The sequence below is a fragment of the Marmota flaviventris genome, chromosome 12, assembly GCF_047511675.1.
Source record: "Marmota flaviventris isolate mMarFla1 chromosome 12, mMarFla1.hap1, whole genome shotgun sequence".
In the NCBI taxonomy this organism is placed as follows: domain Eukaryota; kingdom Metazoa; phylum Chordata; class Mammalia; order Rodentia; family Sciuridae; genus Marmota; species Marmota flaviventris.
The window spans coordinates 97,677,892-97,697,871 of NC_092509.1; the positions used below are offsets into that span (position 1 = coordinate 97,677,892).

At 40.1% G+C, this 19,980-nt stretch overlaps 3 protein-coding genes and 1 non-coding gene across 11 annotated transcripts in view; 2 read left to right on the top strand and 2 right to left on the bottom strand.

Annotated features, from left to right (window-relative positions):
• Tor1aip1 (torsin 1A interacting protein 1) overlaps window positions 1–1,115 on the bottom strand; it is a 31,461-nt gene extending 30,346 nt beyond the window's left edge. For 2 of the 3 annotated variants that reach the window (XM_027935005.3, XM_027935006.3), the window contains exon 1: window positions 1–1,115. In XM_027935005.3, the coding sequence (XP_027790806.1) occupies window positions 1–475 (475 nt within the window). In that variant the 5' untranslated portion in view covers window positions 476–1,115. The other variant, XM_027935004.3, reaches the window with a different exon arrangement.
• Window positions 138–19,198, top strand: LOC114092429 (torsin-1A-interacting protein 2). Of its 5 annotated transcripts, none has more exons than XM_027935012.3 (3): window positions 5,034–5,123; window positions 15,265–15,422; window positions 16,594–19,198. In XM_027935012.3, exon 3 carries the CDS (start codon window positions 17,193–17,195, stop codon window positions 17,586–17,588), a length of 396 nt encoding a protein of 131 aa, XP_027790813.1. In that variant the 5' UTR covers window positions 5,034–5,123; window positions 15,265–15,422; window positions 16,594–17,192; the 3' UTR covers window positions 17,589–19,198. The 5 variants fall into 5 exon arrangements, with proteins under 5 accessions (XP_027790815.1, XP_027790813.1, XP_027790814.1 ...); XM_027935009.3 differs by lacking the exon at window positions 5,034–5,123 and adding an exon at window positions 9,304–9,395; XM_027935014.3 differs by lacking the exons at window positions 5,034–5,123; window positions 15,265–15,422 and adding an exon at window positions 138–160.
• Window positions 5,034–19,980, top strand: part of LOC114092427 (torsin-1A-interacting protein 2-like) — a 27,751-nt gene continuing 12,804 nt past the window's right edge. Inside the window, exon 1 of one of the 2 annotated variants that reach the window (XM_071600267.1) lies at window positions 5,034–5,123. The gene's annotated coding sequence lies outside the window, so the exon portion shown is untranslated. Of the gene's footprint in view, window positions 5,124–9,309; window positions 9,396–19,980 lie in introns of those variants that run through there. The other variant, XM_027935007.3, reaches the window with a different exon arrangement.
• On the bottom strand, window positions 16,441–16,512 carry Trnaa-agc (transfer RNA alanine (anticodon AGC)). Its single transcript has one exon. It is a non-coding gene; the product is annotated as a tRNA-Ala (tRNA).

Consider the following 19,980-nt stretch of genomic DNA (forward strand, 5'->3'; position numbering starts at 1 on the left):
CTTCAGACGACTGCGAGTCCCGTAAGCCTCTCCTGGCCGTAACCGGAGACGGCGGTAGTGGAGGCTGTGGTGAATGCTGCTGCAGAAGGCGGGTAGCCCTTCGCGTCTTCATCTCCTCGGCTTCCTGGAGACGCGGCTGTCTCCGCTGCCGAGACCGAAGGTAGTAGGCGCTTTCTCTCACTTCCTCTTTCGCAGAATCCGGCCGGAACTCTTCTGGTGAGGTTCGTTTTCCCACCGGGGACCTTTCTTTGGCCACCCGGGGCTCGAAGTCGCCGTATACTTCTGGCGGTTCCTCTGAGAACCTCACTTCCCGCCGGCCCTGGCGCGACGGAGAAGTTCCGTACGCAGGCGCGTCACTGCCGCTGCCATTTTGAGGGGCGAGCCGGTGCCTTCCCTCGCGAAGGGGGGCTCGGGGCGTGACGTACATGGCCCAGCCTTCTCCCGCCGGCTCGGCCCGCCGCCCCTCGCGCGCCATAGTTGTTGACGTAGCTTTAGTAGATCGCGAAGATGGCCTTGAGACCCCTGGATCCTCCTGCCAGTGTTGGCAGCGGCTTCTCGGGGATGTTGGGCGGTGGTCACAATGGTCAGGGAGGCAGTTGAGAGTCGCCGGGGCCGCCACCCGCGTCGTCGCTGCTGTGCCGCAAACCCGCCTCTGGGCCCATGGTGTGTCCTGAGGGCTGTGGGAGAGGCAGTGCCCGGGCTGGGTCAGCTGCTGTGTGGGTCACTCCCGCCTCCTGGCTGGAGGCACCAAAGAGGAGGAGAAGGGGAGAAGGACGTCGTTGTCCTGGCCTTGGGGGAGGGGAAGGTGGGGTGCCTGAAGGGTGGCGGGGCAAAGTGCTCGTGCTAAATCGGGCGGCTCCTGACGACTGTTGCTCGCAGCATACGCCGGCCAGGCCCCCAGTACCGAGTCTCTGGGAGAGGACAGGCGAGGGTGGAGGAGCCCGAGTTCCAGTCCTTGCGCCTGGCTGTTGCGCAGTTTTTTTGGCACCTTTTTGATGGACTGCTGTCTTGGAGCCTTACGTTCCCAAGTGTCCCCAGCAGGAGTGATGATCAGATATTTTTGCACGTGTCGTCTTTTAATAACGAGAATTGTTTCAAGTCGCTTATGAAGGCGGCTACCCAGTTTTAAAATTTAAATCACCTGTTGAGGGTGTACACAGTCTTATCTACAGTCATACTCATTGGACAGATTTGCATTTGCGAAATATACCAATAGCAAGCAGCCTTATTATTCCTGGTCTTTCACATAAAGGTTCTATTCTGCAGTGAGAATTGAATAGTGTGATTAAAGACTGCACTGTAATTTTCAGTTGAGATTCATTATTTTTAGATTCTGGGTATGACGATTTTCCTGCGTTGGATTTAAGGTTCTTCGCGTTTAATTTACAGAACAAGAAAGCATGATGAAAGTTATTTGTGGGCTGGGGATGGGGCTCAGAGGTAGAGCGCACGCCTAGCATGCGTGAGGCACTAAGTTCTATCCTTAGCACAGCATAAAGTAAAATAAAGACATTGTGCCCACCTGTAACTAAAAATTAAATATTAAAAAATTTAAAAAGTTATTTGTTTCAGCTCCATATATTTACAGATGTGGATAATCTGCAAATATCTAACCAAAATTAAAATGATGGAAGATAGATTAATTTGGTATAAAGTCTGAATTAGTATTGAAAGAAAGCTTAATGTTGCTATACATAAACTATGCAACTTCTTGGAGGACTTTCTATGATTGATTTAAATGGATAGGTTTAAATTGAGATTTGGAGCCGGGCTTGGTGGCACACTCCTGTAATCCCGAGGCTGAGACAGGAGGATTGCAAGTTCAAAGACAGCCTCTGCAACAGCGAGGTGCTAAGCAACTCTGTGAGACCCTGTCTCTGAATAAAATACAAAATAGGGCTGGGGTTGTGGTTTAGTGGCAGAGTGCCCCTGAGTTCAATTCCCTGGTACCAAAAAAAAGGGGGTGGGGCTGGAGATGTTTGTCGGTGAGTAAAGCTCCCCTGGGTTCAATCCCCAGTACCTAAATAAATTGAGATTTGGATACCAATTAATTACAACGATTCCAAAAATTTTGAAGACATTTGTTTACCTTATCAAGTATTTAAAATAATCACTTTATAGTGTGTTAGCGCTTCATTTGTTGCTCAAATTTGCACAAATTTCTGTTACTTATGTTTTCTAATATTCCACAAATTTGGCCAAAGAGACAAGGAATGACAGAAATTAGGTAGGTTTCAGCAGTTAAGAGTTAACTTTAATATAACCAAAAGAATATTTAATATAACCAAAGAAACTGGAGTAGTATTAACAAGACGTTTTTTTTAAAAAAGTTGTTGAAAATGAAAAGGATACTCTTTGTTGTTAACCTGGAAAATTTGAGATATATTCTACCAAATGATACTTGGTAATATCTGACTTTTATTTAAGTAATGCTTTCTTAGCATGGTGGCTATTACATTTCTCATTATTGACACATAATAGTAAAAATTATTTAATAGATATGCAGTAATTATTAAAGAATATAACTTTTGTAATATTAACATACTAAGCTCATTATGAACATATGTTAAGAGCATATGTTAAGAGCCTCTTTAAAACATTTACTGGGACAGGTGATTATATAGGAACTTGGATATTGGCTTATGAAACTTTTTGTTTGGGGGAACATATTAAAAAGACAAGAGGTTCTACATGTATTGAACAATCAGAGACGGGAAGTTTTACAAGTTATTAAATAATTAGTATATGTTATAATTAAAACTGCTTGTAAAAGGCTTAGACTTTTAAAAAAATAAATGAGAATGTTAAGACAATGAGAAGCATGGTAACTTTAGTATTAACACACATATTTGCTTAGGATTTTCCCTCTTTTGTTTAGGTTATAAGAACACATGATCCTAGTTCTAAATAACTGCCTCCCACACCTAGCAACCTTATAAATACCAAACTTTCATTATTAATTGAGTTAAAGGAAGTCTTGTAAAACCAGATATTCTACTGTAGATGTTTTCCAAACTACAGACTACATAAGGGTGCCCCAAATGAAATTAGAAACAATAGACTTATAGCCATTGTTGTAAGAGATTTGATGGGTCACCAGTTCCAAGAGGAGACTTGAGCTCTAGATGTTAAATAAGTAACTGGGAATTTTAGAAATATGGAGGAATTCATATTCTCAGAAGAAAGAAATGTTTTAACTGTTGAGCCGGGGTTGTATTTCTGTGGCAGAGCACTTGCCTAGCACATGTGAGGCACTGGTTTCAATCCTTAGTCCCACATTAAAAATAAATAAACAAAGATGTGATGTCCATCTACAACTACAAAAAAATTTTTTTTTAAAGAATTCATTATGGGGCTGGGATTGTGGCTCAGTGGCGGAGCGCTTGCCTTGCACCTGTGAGGCACCAGGTTTAATCCTCAGCACCACATAAAAATAAACAAAATAAAGATATTGTGACCATGTATAACTAAGAAAAAATTTTTAAAAAGAATACATTATATAATATATTCTGGGCAACAAAGATGAAGACAACTATGAAGGAATTTGTCATATACTTGACATAAATTATAATTCAGATAAATGGTTGGCATTGATTGCTTACCTAGCTGGTATAGCCAGAGGTGGAAATCCTGTGTTCTTGACATTGGATATCTAAATGAAGCAATTTTAAATGAAACATTTTACTTTAAAATAATTTTGGTATAGGATTTTTTGGTTAAAAGTAAGCAGAAATTAAAGAGAAAGCATCAATGAATGCATAATACATTTCTGGATGGATAGGGAAATAACTTTGTGATTATGGCTTATAATAGAAGGGGCAAATCTAAAAAGAATAATAAAATATTAAGAGGAAATAAAGACATAGTATCTGGCTGCATTCTCACAAGCAACAGAATTTTTTTTTTTTTTAATTCTTTGCAGTACTGGGGATTTGAACCCAGAAGCATTCTACCTCTGAGTATCCCCAGCCCTTTCCAAATTTTTTTTATTTTGAAACAGAGTCTCAAGTTGCTGAGGCTCCTTAATCTTCCTACTATAGCCTCTGGAGTCAACTGGAGTGACATCAGTGTACCATCAACTCCAGCCCTTGGACTTTATTTTCAATAATAGGAGTCAGACAAAAATCAATTTTAGTATATGTGCTGCCAAAGCAAGCGCAGACAAAAGTGAAAGTTAATAAAGTATGTTGGAAAAAAAAATGAAAGGGCAAGATTTACAGATTTCTTCTTGGTTGTTTTGATTGGGTAACAGTCAGGAACAGGAATGTTAGACATGTTTGGCTTTTCCCCTACCCAATTACATGTTCTTGGGTAAATTGTTCGCCATTTCTTTTCACAGATAAAAATTAATAGATCAGGGGCTGGGGTTGTGACTCAGTGGGAGAGCACTCGCCTTGCACATGCGAGGCCCTGGGTTCGATCCTCATAAAAATAAATAAAATAAAGGTATTGGTCCAACTACAACTAAAAAATATTTAAAAAGTTAATAGAACCAAATAATAGATATTTTTGATTCATGGTTTACTATGGTCATGCTGCTTACATGATATCATTTACAGCAACCTCACGTAGGTCTGTAGCCTTGTCCCCGTTTGACACACTAGGGAACTGAGGTTTAGATTATGTAACTCATTAGGACACACTCTTAGTCATGGCAAAGGCTTGGTTCCAAGTCAGGTTGGGCTGGTGTTTGCCATTTTCATTATACACCGCTTCTCACTCTGTTGGGCCCCATAGGTTTTCCTAATCCATAGATTTCAGGTCGTTTGAAGGGTCGGAGTGGCCAGGCATGTGGCATAGGTGTCTGTGTTCCTTCCAGATCAGCAGGAGAAGCCGGGCAACCAGTACTGGTCACTCAGGCCCACTCGGGCTCTCGCTGGCGGCCAGGCCCCAGAGAGGCCGGGGCGTGGAGCAGAGGGAGGGGCCCGCAGGAGGCGGGGCCCCGGAACTACCCATCCCAGCATTCCTCTCGCCTCCCGGCGGAGGTGGCGGTCACGTGGACGGGGACAGAAGACGTTCTGCCGCGGCGGCCGCAGGGTGCTTCTCGGCGTCTGGAGCAGGAGGCACACTTGACGGTCTCCCCTGCCGCTGACAGCCCCCCACCCAGATCCCCGCTGGACCTGGTAAGCAGGCGGGACGGGCACGCGGCCTTGCCGGCCGGGGCTGAACAGCGTTTGCTCCTTTCAGAGGCCTTTCAGCCGCGGCCCGCCCCGCCCCCACCCTCGCGCGGACCCGCGGACCCGGGACGGTGTGGGGCCGGCCCAGCCCGCGAGCGAGCGGGCGAACGGGGCCGGCGGAATCCGGATCGTCCAGCGCGCCGCCCCGCGCCGCATCGAATTGTTGGTTTGGATTTTAAGACCAGGAGCTGATTTCCCTTAGGTTTCGAACCCTGAACGGGAAATCTGCTGATGTAGGTGGAGGTTACTCCTTTTACTTCCACGCACAGCAGGACCCCGGCACGCATCATCTTAGTCCTTAAAAGATAGTGTTTTTTTCGTGCTTAATGGTGCTAAAAAGTTTGAGGTTTTAGTAAGACCCATAGTTACTGTTTTGCTTGCATATTTATATACTCTCAATTATACTTCATATCCTATGAAAAAGTTCATTCCTTTTCCTTCTTTGAACAAAGTCTCCATACTTATCAATAGTGCTTACTTGTTAGACTTTGTACTGTTAGAGAGATCCGGAGATGGGTGATCTTATTTGATTAAACATACTGTTTTTTGGTACTGGGAATTGAACCCAGGGACACTTTACCATTGAGCCACATCCCCAGCCCTTTTTATTTTTTGTTTTGAGTCAGGGTCTCACTAAGTTGCTGAGGGCCTTGCTAAGTTTGCCTGGATCCTCCTGCCTCAGCCTCCCCAGTCGCTGGGATTACAGGCATGTGTCCTGGCGCCTGGCTGGTTTTGTTTGTTTTACCTCTCTTTAGGTTTTAAAATACTTATTTTGGATGTATATGAGGGCTTGTTTCCTCCTCTTTATTTTTTAAGAATTAAGGCCTTGGGGCTGGGGGTTGTGGCTCAGCGGAAAAGCGTTCGCCTACCATGTGCAAGGCCCTGGATTCCATCCTCAGCACCACATAAAAACAAATAAAATAAAGGTATCGTGTCCAATTACAACTAAAAAATAAATTTTTTAAAATTTATTTTTTAGTTTTTGGTGGACACGACACCTTTATTTTATTTTTATGTGGTGCTGAGGATCAAACCCAGCGCCCGGCACATGCCAGGCGAACGCGTTACCGCTTGAGCCACATCTCCAGCCCCCCCAAAATAAATATTTTTTTTAAAAAAGAATTAAAGCCTTGACAGCTACCAGAGTTGATCCGTTCTATTTTTTAAAACACATGGTTAGTTTGTAAATGGCCAGTGAAAATGGAAAAAGGAACTTCATGGTTGAAGAAGAAAAATTTATTTTTGGAAGCCTTTGGATTAGAATAGTTTGAAAAATGAAAATTTGCTATGGAAGCTTTTATCTCTATGTTAGGAAGGAAACCAGATAAAACAGCTTAAATGAGTCATCCAAGGTAACATGATAACCCTGTAGCAAAACTGGTCATCAAGTTGTGGACTCTGTATTCAACAGGAGCGTCTATAATGAAAAAAAAAAATCAGAATTTAGCTACTTATTGCAGGATTATTGGATATGTTAGTAATACGTTGTATCTTGTGTACAATTTATTTTTAATCTGAGAAGTCATTTTAAATCGTATTCATAGAAGTCCACATTTCTTTAAGTGCCACTTGAATTTCCCAAAGGAAGTTTGCTCAGAGAATCCTTATCTGCTTTATCTATTTGAGTTTGTGCACTAAGCCGATGGTGAAAGCATATAAACTTGGAGGTTCTACAACACACCAAAAATGTAAAGAATAAAGAATTGCTGGGTGGCTTTTTTTCTTCCAGCTGAGTATATCTGTATTTTATGAACCGCTTTTTAAGCCATGCTCACAAGAGATGACTCAATATGGTGATTATACTTGATCATAAATTTCAGGCAGAAAAATCAAGTGTTTGGGAATAAGGAATGGTGTCCCCAACATTGGTTATGCATATAGACTTTGGAGTATAGCTGGGTCTGAATCCTGTTCTTTGACAATGTGACTCTCATAGATAACCTTGTAGTGCTGAACCATTTCCTTATTAGTAAAGTAGAGATTCATAGGGTCATTTGGAGTATTAAATGGGATAGTATAAGGACTCCAGATAAGTGGAAACTTTTTTGGGCTACTTTCCTTCATACTAGTATTAAAGGAGTTTTATTATATGATTTTGGTAATCAAACTAGAGAGGAAGAAAATTCACCTATAATTCCACTACCTTAACACATCAAATTGTTTTACTTTTTATGTATTTTTCTGTAGTCCATGACTGTAAATGTACAAACATTGGTTTGTTAACTTCAGAAGTTCTTTTTGTTTTGTTTTTGCTTTCCCAACTGGGGATTGAACCCAGAGCCACTGAGCTGCATCCTCAGCCTTTTTTATTTTGAGACAAGGCCTTGATAAGTTTCCCAGGCTGGCCTCAAACTTGTGCTCTTCCTGCATCAGGAGGCTCTGAAAGTTTTATTGTAACTATATGAATAGAGCTCTCTGGGTTTGCCTTTATTCTGATCTACTGGTAAAAAAGCAGCAGAACTTTACTTAGTGCAATTTCCACTTTTCCCATTCCCCAGTATGTTTAAAAAAAAAAAAAAAAACCGTTTTCAAGAACTTTTTTACGCCCCACAGTGGTGTTACATATCATCTCATTTACCCGCACCCTGCCTCTGTCTTCTGACTAGTGTTATTCCATTTTGTGGTTAAGAAAACCAAAGGCGGGGCTGGGGATGTGGCTCAAGCGGTAGCCCGCTCGCCTGGTATGCCTGCGGCCCGGGTTCGATCCTTAGCACCACATACAAACAGAGATGTTATGTCCGCTGAAAACTAAAAGATAAATATTAAAATTTCTCTCTCTCTCTCTCTCTCTTTGAAAAAAAAAGAAAACCAAAGGCGAAGAGAGAGAATTCAGATCAGAAGCAGGAGCAGTCATTAGTGCCAAGGCAGTCGGCTTCTTTAGTGGCAAGTGCTGTGTTGGCTTCTATATTTGTAGATTCGTTAGATGGCTACTAGATCATATATGTAATAATCAGGAGTTAATCCTGGAGCGTGACTTGCAGCTTCTTTGTATAAAAGTAACAGCACCTGTACTTGATAACTACTTAGACCACCAGATGTAAACATCATCTTATAGGAAAATGATAAAGAATAGGGAAGTGTTTAGAGCCTTAACAGATGAGGCCACTCATCTGTTTTATTAGTTGTGGCAATAAAAATATTTATACGCAAGGAAGTTATTAGGACTACACTTTCCTTTTTTAAAACTTTAGAGATAAACATAGGGTTTATAATAAAGAAAGATGCTCCTTGAACCTTATAGTTTATAGTGAGCACTAGAATCATCTGGCAGACCTGTTAAAACAAATTCTTTTAGGAGACCTTGGAGATTCTGGTCTAATGGATCTGGAGTGGGGCCCAAGAATTTGTAGTTCTAACAAACTCCCAGGAGATACTAATTATTCCCAGCTAATAAGTTTAGTACAGTAAGGAAACACAATATTAATATTAGTGGTAAGCATGGTGGTGTGCCTGCAATCCCACCTACATGGACACTGAGGCAGCAGTATTGAGAGTTAAGAGGCCAGCCAAGGCAACATGGTGAGACCTCTCAAAAGAAAAAAAGGGGCAGGGTTTATTGTTCCAGTTGTTGGCTTGACAGTGACACCCCAATAGCATTGAGCACCTAGATCTTGATTTTTGAAGGAACCAGGTTGATTCTCGGGCCAGGACAGAGAAAATACCAGAGAACCTGGAACATGTCATGATGCTTGAAGTTAAGGAAGTACTCAAAAGTTTGGGTGTTTATTGAAAAGAGAAAAGTCAAGTTAGAGAATCTTCTTTTTTGGTATTAGGGATTGAACCCAGGGGCACTCTACCACTGAGCCACACCTGCAGCCCTTTTTCTTTTGAGACAGGGTCTGCCCTGCTAAGTGCTGTGGCTGCCTCGAACTTGCTATCCTCCTGCCTTAGCTTCCTGAGATGCAGGCACAGTGGCGGCACAAGGCAACTTGGAGAATTGTCTAATGGCCAAGTTAAAACAGTGAATAACAAAATGAGTATTGATAGTATTGAGGTGGTTTGTTTGTTTGTTTTGTGGTACTGGGGACTGAACCCAGGGGTTTTCTACCACTGAGCTATATCTCCAGTCCTTTTTATTTTGTTTTGAGACAGGGTCTTGCAAGTTGCCCAGGCTGGCCTCAAACTTGTGATCCTGCTGCCTCAGCTTCCCAGAGTTGCTTGAATTAACAGGCGTGTACGACTGTGACTGGCAATAGTGTTCGAATTTTAACCCTCAAAGTAAGTATGAGTCTATACTAATACCAGCCAAATAGACAAATAAGAAGGGAGAAGGGATAACTCTTACAGAGGAATTTAATTAATAAACAGAAGGAAATAGAAAATCACCAGTAGGCAAATAGCACCATACTAAATGTTGCAGATAATATCTACCTATATGGTAGTGGGTGAAAGTTAGTGGAGAATCAGGCTATTTACATAGTCTCTAGTCTCTTGCCAAAGATAGTTATTAATTACAAAGGAAAAATAGTAACTCAGCAGTTGAGAGAAACTGTAGACCAAGTAATCAAGGTTTACATCAGATAAAACATCCGGGCGTCATGAATCTGGCGGTGGGACACAGTGAGAAAGACGCAGCATTGCATCTGTGGTGTTTGTTGTTCTTGCCAAAAATGCATCACCTCTTTTGTCTTTCTCATCATGATAAATGTTATATAAACCTACAGAAGGACACTCTCCAAACTGATCATACTCTTCCAAAGTATCAAGTCACAAAGATGAGGAAAAGTCACAAATGAGAACTAATGGAGGAACTGTCACATATTGGAGACTAAGGAGACATAGCAACTAAGTGCAATGGGGGTCCCTGAAACAGAAAAAGAACGTTAATGGAAAAACTGGTGAAATTGAAACATGGACTATATTATTTTAATTGACTTGCACCAATGTTAATTTCTTGGTTTTAATAATTGTACTTTAATTACATAGTTGCTAAATGAAGGATATGATGGGGACTTTTTAATTTTTAAACTAAATTTTTGCAATTTTCCCATAAGTTTTAAAATTAGTTCATACTAAAAAGTGTAATAAAAATATGTTCACTTGAAGTAGATATAAAAGGTGACTAGGGAAGGTGAGTAATAAATTGAGAGTCAGTTATGGCACCCACTGTTGGAAATCTTAGCAAACTCTTGAATTTTTTGTGTATTGCTATTGCTTTTCCAAGGTCAGGCTAAACCAGAGAGATATGAATCAAAGGGTTGGGAGTGGGAGGAAGAAGGATAAGCAGGAAAAAAAAATCACTCAGAAAGTACGTGTAGTATCTGAACCGCTCCAGACATTCAGTCTCTGTTAAAAACAGTTCCATAAGGAAGTAATGGGAGTTCTTTTTTGTTCCTGTTTTAAACTCCCTTTTAAACCCTCTTTTAAAAATCTGAAACAAGTTATCAGTTAGTGAAAATACTGGAAAATGAGTAGAAAAACTGTGAAAAAATAGTACTGGGATATTATGACAGTGGATTTGGTGTAGAGAAGTGGACAAGACCTAGAAATTTGTTATAAACACAAATAGCTATTGCAGGTATTAAAATACCTAAGCTTGTACCAGGTCTGACTATTGAAATCTGTTTGGCTGTTGGTATTTTAAATGGAAACTGTGGATAGAACCATGGACTTTTGATCTAGTAGGGCAGAGTAGGTGGAATGTGCCAGTAAACTTCTAAACTATGTGTTCTCTTCGCACACATACCCCCAACCCCCACTATACAACACATACACACACCTGTTTTGTTTGTCAGTTCCTGCAGTGAGACAAGAACATTCTGCAGCTGTCCTCAATCCTAGGATCGTATTTTTTTAATTAGCTTATCTCAACAGTGTTTGTGCTAAGTAGCACTAAATATTATCATCCACATACCTTCTCTTTGACAAACTAAAAGTAGTTGCTCAAAAAAAAGGTAGTTCTTCACAAAATAAAGTCTTCAGGACTATTTCTTTTTATAAAATATTTTCAACAAAGAATTATTTTAGAGTATATGAATTCAAAAAGAGGGGCTTCTTTATTTTCATATTCCCTAATCACCTAAATTGAAAATTCGTGAAATATGAAGCTCTTAAGATTTCACTTTGTGTATAAAACTTACCGGAGAAACTATTTCATACAAAAAGTAGACACTTAGGACTGTTGATTAGCCTTAGATTATGCTGTGAAAAAGAATATTTTAAGTGGAAATTTGAGAAGAATCAAAGCTTTTATTTTTTTGATGTGCTTTTGATTTTATGTATCATATGAGGAATTTGGTCAAGGCTTAAGTTTAAGGGATATATTGCCTGAAAAATTGTCACCCTAGGGGCTCTGGGGCTCAGGGGTAGAGTGCTCAGCTGGCACATGAGAGGCACTGGGTTCGATCCTCAGCACCATATAAAAATAAATAAGTAAAATAAAGATATTATGTCCAACTATAGCTAAAAATATATATATATTAAAAAAATTTGTCACCCTAATAATAATTAATGATCAGACTTAGTCTGAAACTTAATTATATCCGACCACTAAAAAGAATGAGTGAATTTTTGTCTATCAAAGACAGATTTGAGCTTGCTTACTAACAATTTGTTAAAGAAATAACAAAGAATGTTATTTATTATGTATAAAGCTGCTGTGGTTAGCTGATATAAATTTCAGTGAATTAAACAGAACTTCATTTTCTTTTTTTTTTTATAGTGATAATTGAGCCCAGAGGCACTTAAACTTGCAGTCCTCCTGCCTTAGCCTCCAGAGTTGCTGGGATTATAAGCGTGTGCCACCATGTCCAGCTAGAACTGCATTTTCTATTTTGGTGCTAAAGTACTGTTCTCCGCCCCCCCTAAATTTTCTCCTAATACAATTTCAGGAAGAATCTTATATTTACCTTAGTTCTCACAGCCAAAAAAACTGATTGGTAGTTTCTTTTGTGCTGTACAGGACCTCTTTAAGCTTTGGTTTTTTACCCACTGTGTTTGGTCATTTAGTTTGTTTGAAAATAGAGGCATTCCAGCTTCTTTTGTGAACCTTGCTAAATGTTCTGTGATCTCCATAGGTGATCTTTTTTTTTATATCCCTCTAAAGTCCTTAGCTTTCACCTATAGCATTGATTCCACTCTGGATTCCCCGGACACAGAAGTCTTGAAAGATTATTTTTTCTTATCTATAATAATTGGCATTGGGTCTGGCCCATGGTGAGTCCCCCTTAAAGAATTGTGTTTAATCGTTAGTAGGGTAATGGTAGTTTTCAGGATATTTTCAGCATTTCTAAAAGCCCAATGATAGTAATACCTTTATCTTAAATCAACTGCTAATTTATTTATTTTTTAGTTGTAGTTGGACACAATACCTTTATTTTACTTATTTATTTTTATGTGGTGCTGAGGATTGAACCCAGGGCCTCGCTTGTGCTAGGTGAGCACTCTACCACTGAGCCACAACCTCAAATCAACTGCTTTTGACTTGTGTCAGTAGAATTGAAGAGGGAAGCAAATTCAGGGTATCTCAATATTTCCAACGTTATATTATAGATATTTTGAATAGTATTTCTAGTTTAAAATGTTGAAAGTTCTAACTAAAGCTAATAACACTAGTTTTTCTATTAGAAGTTCTGATTGGCAAATCTACGAGGCTATGAGAGTGCAGATTGTTCGAATGGCTTTCCAAAATGAGATGGGGGGAACAAAAGTTGCCCTTGGTAGTGAAATGATTAGGAACCATTTTAGATTCCTTGGGAGTCCAAAAGCATGTACCATCTTTCTGGAAAAAAATGCATATAAAATTTTTTATATGCAATGTCAGAGGATTCAGAAGGCCCTGAAACCTATCCTGTTTATCTTTTTGTGTATGGGGGTGGAAAATCATGAGAGGTGATTTCTCCCATCTCCACCCTAATATACACACTACCAAACCGTGTCCTGGAAATTTGTGAACAGTTTGTGAAAGGACTTTCTAAAGTATTAACTGTCACTGTTTTAGAAAGGGAGTGTCTCATAGTGGTTAAGAGTAAAAAGACTCTGAAATCAGGATGGTCAAATCTGGTTTCTTTAAAGCTATGCATGTGAGGTCAGGCAAGTTGCTTAACTGTTTTGTAACTATGAAATGGGGCTAATAATCCTCCTGTGGATTATTGTGGTGATTAAATTGTTAATACACATAAAGTGCTTAGAAGAGAAAGTGGCTTTCCTTAGGTCTGCTGTTAGCTGTTGTTGATAATAGGTGTAGCTGATGGTGTGTTACTGTGAGTGGTTGAATACCTGGCCAGGTGAGGTGCTGGAGGCTGCAGATTGCCTGGAGGAAGGGTTTGTTTTTCTAATTGGTGCAGAGACACTGTATGAAATAGCAGTGTTCCTACACACAAATGCATTCCTTCATGGGGAATGCGAAAATAAACTTTCTTTTTCATACCAGCATTAGGTAGGCCTCTTTTACCTCATTTCTGTAGAAAAAATGGTGGGTTACAATTTTAGGAGAAAAGCAAAGATCCATATTGTTCTCTTAAAAGAGTATTGTTGCTCTTTTTAAATTATAAAATATTGAATAGAAATGCTGTAAGTTACTAGGAATTGTGATATATTGAACATTTTTTTTTCTTCCATCTAGTTATCTTTAAAATTCTAGGAATGTCTTCCCAGGTCCTCTCCTTTAATCCTCCAGTTAAAGATAATAGTTACCCTGGGTTTGATGCTTATCGTCTTTTCTTCTTAGCTTTACTGCTTATCGTCTTTTCTTCTTAGCTTTACTACATGTTTATCCTTAAATAATATATCAATTTTATGTTTTCCAAACTTTATTAAGTAGAAAATTTATAGGAATGTGTATATGTATATATTATTTTTCTTTTGCTACTTTTTTTTTTTTTTAAGTTTTATCTCTGTATACACAGTATTCCAATGTGTGGCGATACCTGGATTTATTTACCTATTGTACTCTTCATGGGCATTTTGGCTGTTAGTTTGGTGTTACATAGGGCTACTCAGTGTTTTTATTCATGTTTTTAAATGTGTATTCACAGGTTTCTCTAGGGTATATGCCTAAGAGTGGAATTGCTGAGTTACGAGTAGTGCACGTCTTTAGCATTATTAGATAATGCTAAGTTCATCCAGAAGTGGTTTTACTCACTTACACACTAACATTAGAATATAAGGGTTCAAGTTGCTCTTCCTTGTCATTTACTTCTTTTAAGAAATATTTGTTGGACACTTCAAGCAGTGAATAAAAGGACTAAAAGCCCTCTTCTCAGGCAGTTTATATTTTAGTGGCCAAAAAAGCTAAAACGTGTAATACAGCAAGGTGTTAACATATTTTGTAGGGTCAAGTCAAGAAAGGGGAGTGGGTGCTTTCTCTCTCTGCTCTCAGAGCCATATGGGCAGTGAGAGTCTTAAGGGGATAAAGGACAGCCAGGAAGGCTGGGGCTTCATGTGATGGTTGACATGAATAGAGGTGCAGGTATGAGATTGGTTCTGACGCTTGCGAGCAAATAATGGTAGTAACCCTATGAGTGTTGGTGAGGTGCAGGGTTTGGAAATTGTGCCAGAAGCATTTGACCCTTCTCTCAACTTATCCTAGTGGTAGTAAGACTGAAAAGTGAGCAAGGAGGCTGGTAATGGGTGGCATTCTGAGCAGTTGGAGATCTTTAGTCCCCCTTGATTCTTGTCTGTTGTGGTTTGAGGGACCAGGGCAAGTGTAGCTCATCTGAGACATCTGCAACACCAGCGTTTTGATTCAGGATTACTTGGAGTTCTGGTGATTGCTTGATTCTTGAAGTTGGATGTAACCCAGCTCTAGGTCTGTCTCTTAACTCCTATAGATGGAAATGGGGATTCCTGGGGGAGAGATGCTTTTGCCTCGAATAATATGTGGCCCCCGATTGTCAGATTTGTCAATTTTTCCAGTCTGGTAGATGTAAAATAGTATCTTGCTATGGTTTTAATTGCATTTCCCTGATTTCACTCTAAAAATTCCAAATTCTATATCTGACTTAGTTATGAAACTTTGCTTTTATCATTTATGTTTAATGAGTTCCACAGTTATGAGGATTTTATTTCCCATCTGTCTGTTCTATGACTATACACCCTATATTTAATCTAGCACCTGAAATTTTATTTTGATTGTTTCTGTCAACAGAGCCTCGGGGAAATCTATCATTCCCTGTACGGTCACTACCAAGGAAGTCCTTGAGTCAAAAACGCACCTGAGTCGGAGATCCTACCTTTCTTCCACTCTGCCTGAGTGCCTGACTCGGTAGACTCATCCACTCATTGTCATCTCACTTCAAAAAACAGGTCAATAAATCTATATTGACTCTTTCACTACCTCTGGGTACCATTGAAACACGGGCCCCATTTCATATCACTGTAGGAGGCCCTTCATTGCCTTTTCAACTTGCCATTTTAAAATCAGAATCATGACTCTTCTTGCAAGTTTGTAAGGAAAATGGCTGCCTACACCGAGGCTGTAAGTCCTGCTTTTCAGGCTAGTTCTTTATATAGTTTTACCACCTACACCCTCCCCAGTGTTCCATGTTGTCCCTTGTTGCCTCAGAATTTACAAAAAGAACACTGGAAAAAGGGAGAGTATATGATGTAATTTTGGTAATCTGGGGTACTGCCTAATGGCTGCGGTGTTTCAGGTACCCTACTCCCCACCTGTTTACATGTTACATTCAGTGGCATGAGGGAGCACAGAGGTGATGATAGCATCTGCACATTCCAACTGGTTGATGATGCATTTTCCAAGGTAAATCAGGTCTCTTGTTCAGGGCTGTGCCTTCACATACTTGTTTTCACAAACACAGTGTGCATTGACCTGCAAAGACAAGCGTAGGCAGTGAGACCTGCCCCACTGGTTTCTTTTTCAGCCTTCAAAAGGGTTTTATCCAGTTTCCTATGGTTAGCTATTACGAATATTACCTAATAATTTTTTAAGCTTTCTCCTGTTCAGATTGAAGTCTGTGATGGAAAGCCTACATCATTAGTGTCATCCCACACATCGTTAATGTTTAGGGAATACCATATACGGCATCCCTTTCACAGAAGAGATATACTAGAGCTCTTAAAGTTTAACCAGGTTAAATATGATTATACAGACCTTATTATTCCAGAAGTGCAAAAGGAGTATAAAAAAGAAATCTAGTCCTAAAAACATTGTCTTATATAAATCCTAAATAATCCAAAACCTTTCTTAGAGCTCACATGAGCATGACTCCCAGAAGATAAATTTGATTGAACCCATACTATAGTCTCATCTGCCCTGACTGATCCAAATAAGTTCTAAATGCATGTCTTTTATGTTCTTTCCTTTTTGTGGCGCTGGGATTGAACCCAGGGCCTCCTGCATGCTAGGCAAGTGCTCTACCACTGAGCCACACCCCCAGCCCTTCAGATGCATGTTTCTGATGATATTGTGAGCAACTGCAAAGCCCATATGAGTCGTCTGAAGTTTTATCATTTACAGGTGTGTGACGCATTCCCAGACCCTCCATCCAAGTCAGCATCAGCTACTTCTGTGACTGGGTCCAGATTAAGGTCCTCCCAAGACAGACTTCATTAGATCCACGCTTAAGAGGAATCTGCCAGGTTTTCCTACCCCCTCTGCAGCACTGTAAAGTGTCAAGGCCTGAAGACTTGGGTATTACAACTGCAAGGGTGCCAGCACCAGCTACACAGAGTAAGCCTCGTGTCTGTGTGACGCCACCACCGGCTGATAACGCACAAGAAAAAATAACTAATTGAGACTAGAGCCCTCTCTTTTCTTGTGAAGCTGGGATTTGAAAGAGCTGTTCTGAGATCTGCACTGCTAGTAAGTGACTGATAACATCATAGACTGCATCGGTCCCTGAGGTCAGAGATTGAGCTGCAACTGAGTGAACACCAGACAACGAAATCTTGAAGAATTGCACTGAGGTGCAAGCCACATTGAACCTTCTGCAAGTAATGCTGGTTGAACTGAGAAATTGCTAAACAAACCTGTAACGGGACTGCTTATTTGGGTGTCTCTCTGTCAATTTGCCTCTTGCTGTTACATTGCTCCTTGTGTTGTCTTTTGAAGTCCAGATGTTCTCCGATAATTCACATTGCCCTGATTGTGGGCAGCAGTGGTTCCCTAGTTTAGAACTAGGCCATTGGTTGTACCAAACCGAACTTGTTGAAAATGAATGCTACCAAGTATTCTTAGACCGTATTAACAGAGCTGATTATTGCCCAGAATGCTATCCTGATAATCCTGCTAATAGAAGCCTTGTTCTTCCTTGGTCTTTCCCACTTGAGTGGGCTCCCCAAAATCTTACCAGGTGGACCTTTGAAAAAGCCTGCCATCCATTTCTTCTGGGTCCTCCACTGGTTAGAAAAAGGATACATGACTCCAGAGTAGCTGGTTTTAACCCTGCATTACAGTTAATCTTGACCAGAACAGATAAAACCTTAAACAAAAAACTTGGCCAAAACAAATAACTTCAATAATAGTAAAAATCATGGAGACTATAGAGGGTTTTGTGCTAATAGCCCAAGGAAGATGGAAATATAATTCATTTTTTTTTCTTTTTCCTTTTTTTTTTTTTTTGGGTGTGCTGGGGATCAAACCTGGGGTCTCACCCATGCTAGGCAAGCACTATACCACTAAGCTATATCCCCAGCCTCATTTCTGAATCTGACCCAGGCACTACTTAGGGGAACTGCTTAAATTATTGGGTTTGCTTCTGTGGCCTAAGCATATTTTATTTAGCATATTTTAGTATTCTAACCAGATGGTTCATCTAGAACCAGACTAATGCATATAAATAATGTTTTGAAACTAGCTTGCCCCTCCTAAAAAGTTGTACAACCTAATTATTGATATCCAACTAGGTATTCCTGGAGGGGAGGCCCCATACTGTGTGCCCCATAATTGTAATTCTAATGGTAACTTTTGTGGGAAAGCATCCTCACTGTAGCTGAATTCTAGATTCTTCCAATAAATTTTAATAAGAAACTACATTGTTCTAAATTGTCCCTCTTCTACATCTATCGGTGATAAAGAGAGATGTATGAGTGTGTGTGTATATAAAATTTATTCATATATAACTATTTATTCCTCTTGCTCTGTTTGGCCCCATCCTCATGTTAATAACTGGTCATGGCCAGAAAAATTACATTCTATTAGGCAACACTTACATAGTTTACACAAAAATATGTAAAAATGCTGCCTGTTTACATTTTTAACTTGGCTCTACATAACCAAAGACTACCCTGTCTTTGTAGTGACTGAAACCTAAAATGTCCTCCCTTGGAAATGGAAAAGTACCTGTATTGTGAGGTTTATGGCAAAAGGAATTACCAAGCTTGACTTTATATGAATTATGAACAGTCTAGTGGAAGCATCTTTCTTAGAAAGTCTTGCTGGCCATGTCTGGCCTTCTCTTATTCATGAAAATCATGGAATCAGAGTTGTAAGTTAGGCAACTTGGGAAAAGCTGTTGGAAACATCTCAGAAGCCACTGGACAATTTTCAGATTAAGATGCTGGGTAATCCAGTGCTTGTGTAGCAGCTCAGCAATGCTTTTGAGGATCCAGACTCTGTCCTTACCTCTAGGATCCTTGTGTTTGATTTCTGTCTTCATGGTTTGTTTCCTCAATGAGTGTAATATGGTTTGTTGTTGCCCCAGACATTTTAATCCCACCAGAGACTGGAAGCAGGGAGCAAAAATCTTTCTCTCTTCAAGATTGTCTTGTTTGGGAGTAAAATTCTTTCCACCAGATTCCTAGCAGATATCTTCTTACATCTCACTAGAAGGTTAACCAGGGAGCCTGGGGAAATCTGGCAAAGGGGAATGGGGTTGGTATTGCCCCAGTGGGGCACATGGTCTCCACTGATACAATCAAGATTCTTTTAGGAAGGAAGAAGTGGGGGATGAATGGCTGTTGACACACAACAAATCATACTTGCTGCATGTTATGAAACGTAAAGTTATTTATTAGTCTGTGTGAAGAATGTATCCCAGAGACCCACTTCTGTGTTCTGCCTTATGTCTATCATGATGGTTCTCCCCAGTTACATTGCTGAATAAACTCTGTGGACTGCTAAACGGAGTGAAGACCACTTAGTTTATCGTTAACCTGTGATTCAAAACTCCTTTCACTACTATAAAGCTCTTCCTAAAAAAGAGACAGGGCTTTTGAGGATAGTACTATGATAATGTTGTTGCATCTGAATTTTTTCAGTTATTAGAGAATGGTTATGCTCCAGGGACACATGCTAGGAAATGTTGGGGACCACAAATCAAGTCAAGATGGCACCTGGCAGTTTGCCAGGAGGAGTGGTTTGTGAGGCAACGCCACCAAGCCATTAAAATGGTAAGGATTCCTTATTGGCTGACTGCTGTATCTAGATGATGCTAATTGAGTCAAGCTGTGTGTAATCAGTTAGGCATATATAACCTCTGCTGTTCCGCAATAAAGCGGTGCCTGCTACCTTAGGTGCCCGCTACCTTGAGTTCCCGCTGAGTTTCCCCCGCAATAATGCAGTTCCCCCTTCAACCTTCAAGTTGCTTGTCACCTCCCGGTTATTTTGCCCAGCCGGACTGCGGCAAGGAAACATTCTACATATGTGAAATTTTCAATATCAGCAAAATGGAGAAAAGGTCTGTATTTTTGTTTTAACCAATTTTAAGTAGTGGAGAAACTCTGCAGCAGCACATCCAAGGTATTTACTTATTGGTTTAAAAGGATGGGAGCTGTGTGAGTAGTTTTTATACTAAAAGGTAATGATGTAGTTTGGTGTCCCTAATTCGGAGATCTGAAATATTCCAAAATCTCATACATTTTTGAGTTATCTTGTCAGTGCTCAAAAATTTTTGGTTTCTGGAGC